Consider the following 5,151-nt stretch of genomic DNA (forward strand, 5'->3'; position numbering starts at 1 on the left):
AAAAAAAAAAAAAAAAAGCCGGGCGCGGTGGCTCAAGTCTATAATCCCAGCACTTTGGGAGGCCGAGACGGGCGGATCACGAGGTCAGAAGATCGAGACCATCCTGGCTAACCCGGTGAAACCCCGTCTCTACTAAAAAATACAAAAAACTAGCCGGGCGAGGTGGCGGGCGCCTGTAGTCCCAGCTACTCGGGAGGCTGAGGCAGGAGAATGGCGTAAACCTGGGAGGCAGAGCTTGCAGTGAGCTGAGATCCGGCCACTGCACTCCAGCCTGGGCGACAGAGCGAGACTCCGTCTCAAAAAAAAAAAAAAGGCTTAGGCCGGGCACAGTGACTTGTGCCTGCTGTAATCCCAGCACTTTAGGAGACAGAGGTGGCAGATCTCCTGAGGTCAGGAGTTCGAGACCAGCCTGGCCAACATGGTGAAACCCCATCTCTACTAAAAATACAAAAATTAGCCAGGCATGGTGGTGGGCACCTGTAATCCCAGCTACTTGGGAATTCTTCTGCTGAGGCAGAAGAATCGCTCAAACCTGGGAGGCAGAGGTTGCAGTGAGCTGAGGTTGCACCACTGAACTCCAGCCTGCACAACAGAGTGAGACTCTGTCTCAAAGAAAAAAAAAAAAAGCCTAAATCTACCTCGCCACCCTACAGTGCCCCCAAAGTATTCCAAGGTAGAACTTCTACCACTACCTCCTCTCTAAATAAGAGGTGGTTATAACAGTGCTAAGGAAGGAAATTGAACATTCATTTTTTTCCTTCCTCATCTGAAATAGGTTATTCCTGAAATTTGCCAGATTTGTAGACCAAACTTTCAAAAATATTCCTTTCATTAAAACCTTCCTGGCCGGGCACGGTGGCTCACACTTACAATCCCAGCACTTTGGGAGGCTGAGGTGACGGATCATGAGGTCAGGAGCTCAAGACCAGCCTGACCAACATGGTAAAACCCCATCTCTACTAAAAATACAAAAATTAGCTGGGCATGGTGGCACGTGCCTATAATCTCAGCTACTCAGGAGAATCACTTGAACCCGGGAGGCGGGGGTTGCGGTGAGCTGAGATAGAGCCATTGTACTCCCGCCTGGGTGACAGAGCGAGATACCGTCTCCAAAAAAAAAAAAAAAATTAGCTACTCAGGAGGCTGAGGCAGGAGAATTGCTCGGACCTGGGAGACGGAGGTTACAGTGAGCCAAGATCACGCCACTGCACTCCAGCCTGGCGACAGAGTGAGACTCCATCTCAAAAGAAAAAAAAAAAAAGTAGCAACAAATGGAGAGCAAAGGGGATCTGGTAATTCGGTAGTCAGGAAGAGAGCACCCCTCTGGAAATAGGGAACACATTAAAGAATTGTCCCATGTTTCCCAGAACTTCCTGTAGTGGATAAGGCCAGGACCTCAAAATAGGGTATAACTGGCACAGGGTTGCCAGAGCCAGGGATTAAAGCTTTAACAAGTTAGATCTATTCATCTCCACGATACCCGGGTTGTGGATTAGCTAAGAGATATCTCAAAATCTTTGCCATGGCTTTCCTAATCCTCAAAAAAAAATTATTTTTTAAATTGAGACATAGTCTCACTCTGTAGCCCAGGCTGGAGTGCAATGGCATGATGTCAGCTCACTGCAACCTCTGCCTCTCGGGTTCAAGTGATTCTCCTGCCTCAGCCTCCCAAGTAGTTGGGATTACAGGCACACACCACCATGCCTGGCTTATTTTTTGTACTTTTAATAGAGATGGGGTTTCACCAGGCTGGCCAGGCTGGTCTGGAACTCCTGACCTCATGATCCGCCTGCCTCGGCCTCCCTAAGTGCTGGGATTACAGGCGTGAGCCACTGCGCCAGGCTGGCCCACATTATTTCTAAAAGCTAAACTTCCCTCTTCAATCACCTATGCTTAGGGACAGAGTGGAGGTGGAGACCAGTGGAAAAAAGGGATTAACTCACCGGGTGGTCATGACAATCACCAAGACTTTTTGCTCCCATACCATGAGCCAGAAATCACGATAGGTATTCTCCAAAGGACCTGGAATAAAAGTAGAAGACAAGAAACATGACTCTGGGAAACACTTTTTTTCCTTTGTAGGCTCTTCTGTTTTACTCCCCAATGGTAACTCCAAACCATAGATGTTAGCTCCCTGCTCATCTTTCCACATCCCTGCTATTCAGTGTGGTCCATGGACAAATCACACCAGCATCGTATGGGAGAGTGTAAGAAACATGAATCTGCATGTTAACAAGATCCCCAGGTGAGTCATAGGTAGGTTTGGGAAGCACTGCTACATACCCTCTCAGAGCCTTAATCATCAGAACTTCAGCCATCACATCCAGGCCGACAGTGTCAACTGTGTATGAGTCTCTAGATGTTTTCATCTCACCTAAGCTTCAGTTTTATAATCACAGATTGCTTACTAAACCATTAACCTTCTGTTTCCCATCATCTCAGATCCATTATGTCTGCAACTAAGTCTCCTCCTTCAAAATTAGCTTTATCTTGGCCAGGTGCAGTGGCTCATGCCTATAATTCCAGCCCTCTGGGAGGCCAAGGCAGGCAGGTTGCCTGAGCTCAGGAGTTCGAGATCAGCCTGGCAACATGGTAAAACCCCGTCTCTATGAAAAATACAAAAATTAGCCGAGTGTGCTGGCACATGCCTGTAGTCCCAGGTACTTGGGAGGCTGAGGCACAAGAATTGCTTGACCCCAGGAGGTGGAGGTTGCAGTGAGCCAAGATCACACCACTGCACTCCAGCCTGGGCAGTAGAATGAGACTTCGTCTCAAAAAAGAGAAAAATTAGCTTTATCTTGCAACTTTCTTATCTCTGTTAACAATACCATTCAGTCTTAAAAAGTTGAAGTCAACACTGACTTACCCATTTCCTTCATCTCCCAGAAGCAGTCAGTCACCAAATCCTAGAGATTTTTTACCGTTGAAATGTTTTTGCTTTTTATTCTTTTGCCCTCCATCTTCTCCCCATCTTGCTCTTCCTGCTCAATTTCACTGACACAAAGACCACATCATCTTCTGTCTAAGTTACTGTAACACTATTCAGTCTACTTTTCTGAATAGGCCTTTTTCCGTTCCAGTCTACTCTGGGAAACCCCACCAGTTTAATCTTTCTTAAAAGTTTCTTCATCAGAACATAGACACACCATGCTCACTTTGGTCTCTATTCTTTTGCTCAAGCTGTCTCCATTACCTCCAATGCTATTCATTTTCTACCCATTTTCAAGTGCCGCCTCTTCCTTGAAGCTTTCTCTGACCACCTCATTCCTTGTGAAGCTTCTTCTCTTTTGCTTTTGATGGCATAGCTGGTTAACCATTTAATTTATATACTCTTCCATCCATTATTTTACTTTGTGGGAATTAATGATATCTCAGTAAACATTGTCCTAAGGACAAGGGATTACAGGCATGAGCCACTGTGCCTGGCCAGATTCTCCTTTCTTAGTTAGAACCTGCATAGGGCTGAGCACTCAGCAGTAACTTTGAAGATACTTGTGAACTACCAACTCCACTTTGATCAAGACAGTAACCGGCCGGGCGCAGGGCTCACACCTATAATCCCAACACTTGGGAGGCCAAGGCGGGCGGATCACTTGAGGTCAGGAGTCCGAGACCAGCCTGGCCAACATGGTAAAACCCAATCTCTACTAAAAATACAAAAATTAGCTGGGCATGATGGCGGGTGCCTGTAATCCCAGCTACTTGGGAGTCTGAGTTAGGAGAATTGCTTAAACCCGGGAGGTGGAGGTTGCGTTGAGCCTAGATCGCACCGTTGAACTCCAGCCTGGGTGACAGCAAGACTCCATCTCAAGAAAAAAAAAAAGTAACAACTCAAGATAATTCCTTATACTTTCTGGATGTTTCCTCCCTTTCTGCTTTCAGGAAAGCAGGGCAGTACTAATGGTTAATTTTGGCCTAGAAGTCTGCTGGTTCTACTACCATTATTGCTAAGTCTTTTAGCAAGCACTAACATGATACTGGAATGCCCTCTCTGCAGAAGTGGATGATGTCAAAAGCATGTGAGGTCTTAGAAATATGCTAAATGTCCAATAAGAGAGGATTAATTAAATTATGGCATGTCAAGTGGGGTGCAATGGCGCACACCTGTAATCCCAGCCCTTTGGAAGGATGAGGTAGGCAGATGACTTGAGCCTAGGAGTTTGAGACCAACCTGGGCAACATTGTGAAACCCTATCCCTACAAAAAATACAAACATTAGCCAGGTGTAGTAGCACATGCCTGTAGTCCCAGCTACTCAGGAGACTGAGGTGAGAGGATCACCTGTGCCTGGAGAGACCGAGGCTACATTGAGTCATGATCGTGAACCATAATCATACCACTCTGTCACCCAGCCTAGGTGACAAAGTGAGACCCTGTCTCAAAAATAAATAAATAAATAATAGTATACCCATAATTTATACAGTCTATAAAGCTGATGTTGTAAGAGCTGTATTTTTTGCTATGGAAAGGTGTGTATTCACAGATGCCATTAAATGAAATAAGAGATGTGTATAGAAAGAGCATATCTGGTTAAATTAAAAGTTTAGTTTTTTTTTTTTTTTGAGACCGAGTATCACTCTGTCACCCAGGCTGGAGTTCAGTGGTATGATCTCAGCTCACTGCAACCTCTGCCTCCTGGGTTCAAGCGATTCTCCTCCCTCAGTCTCCCAAGCAGCTAGGACTATAGGCGCCCACCACCACACCCGGCTAATTTTAGTAGGGACTGGGTTTCACCGTGTTAGCCAGGCTGGTCTCGAACTCCTGACCTTGAACTCCTGACCTCAGGTGATCCACCTGCCTTGGCCTCCCAAAGTGTGGGGATTACAGGCTTAAGCCACCGTGCCTGGCCTTTTTTTTTTTTTTTTTTTTGAGACCGAGTATCACTCTGTCACCCAGGCTGGAGTTCAGTGGTATGATCTCAGCTCACTGCAACCTCTGCCTCCTGGGTTCAAGCGATTCTCCTCCCTCAGTCTCCCAAGCAGCTAGGACTATAGGCGCCCACCACCACACCCGGCTAATTTTAGTAGAGACGGGGTTTCACCGTGTTAGCCAGGATGGTCTCGATCTCCTGACCTCGTGACCCGCCCATCTCGGCTTCCCAAAGTGCTGGGATTACAGGCTTGAGCCACTGCGCCCGGCCTTTTTTTTTTT

At 46.6% G+C, this 5,151-nt stretch overlaps 1 protein-coding gene across 1 annotated transcript in view; it reads right to left on the reverse strand.

Annotated features, from left to right (window-relative positions):
- The window catches only part of PTPN9 (protein tyrosine phosphatase non-receptor type 9), a 119,373-nt gene that overhangs the window by 8,703 nt on the left and 105,519 nt on the right, over window positions 1-5,151 (reverse strand). Inside the window, exon 10 of the mRNA XM_017854794.1 lies at window positions 1,944-2,022. Coding sequence (XP_017710283.1) covers window positions 1,944-2,022 — 79 coding nt within the window. The remainder of the gene's footprint in view (window positions 1-1,943; window positions 2,023-5,151) is intronic.

This window comes from Rhinopithecus bieti, unplaced genomic scaffold, assembly GCF_001698545.2.
Source record: "Rhinopithecus bieti isolate Rb0 unplaced genomic scaffold, ASM169854v2 scaffold_39856, whole genome shotgun sequence".
Classification (NCBI taxonomy): domain Eukaryota; kingdom Metazoa; phylum Chordata; class Mammalia; order Primates; family Cercopithecidae; genus Rhinopithecus; species Rhinopithecus bieti.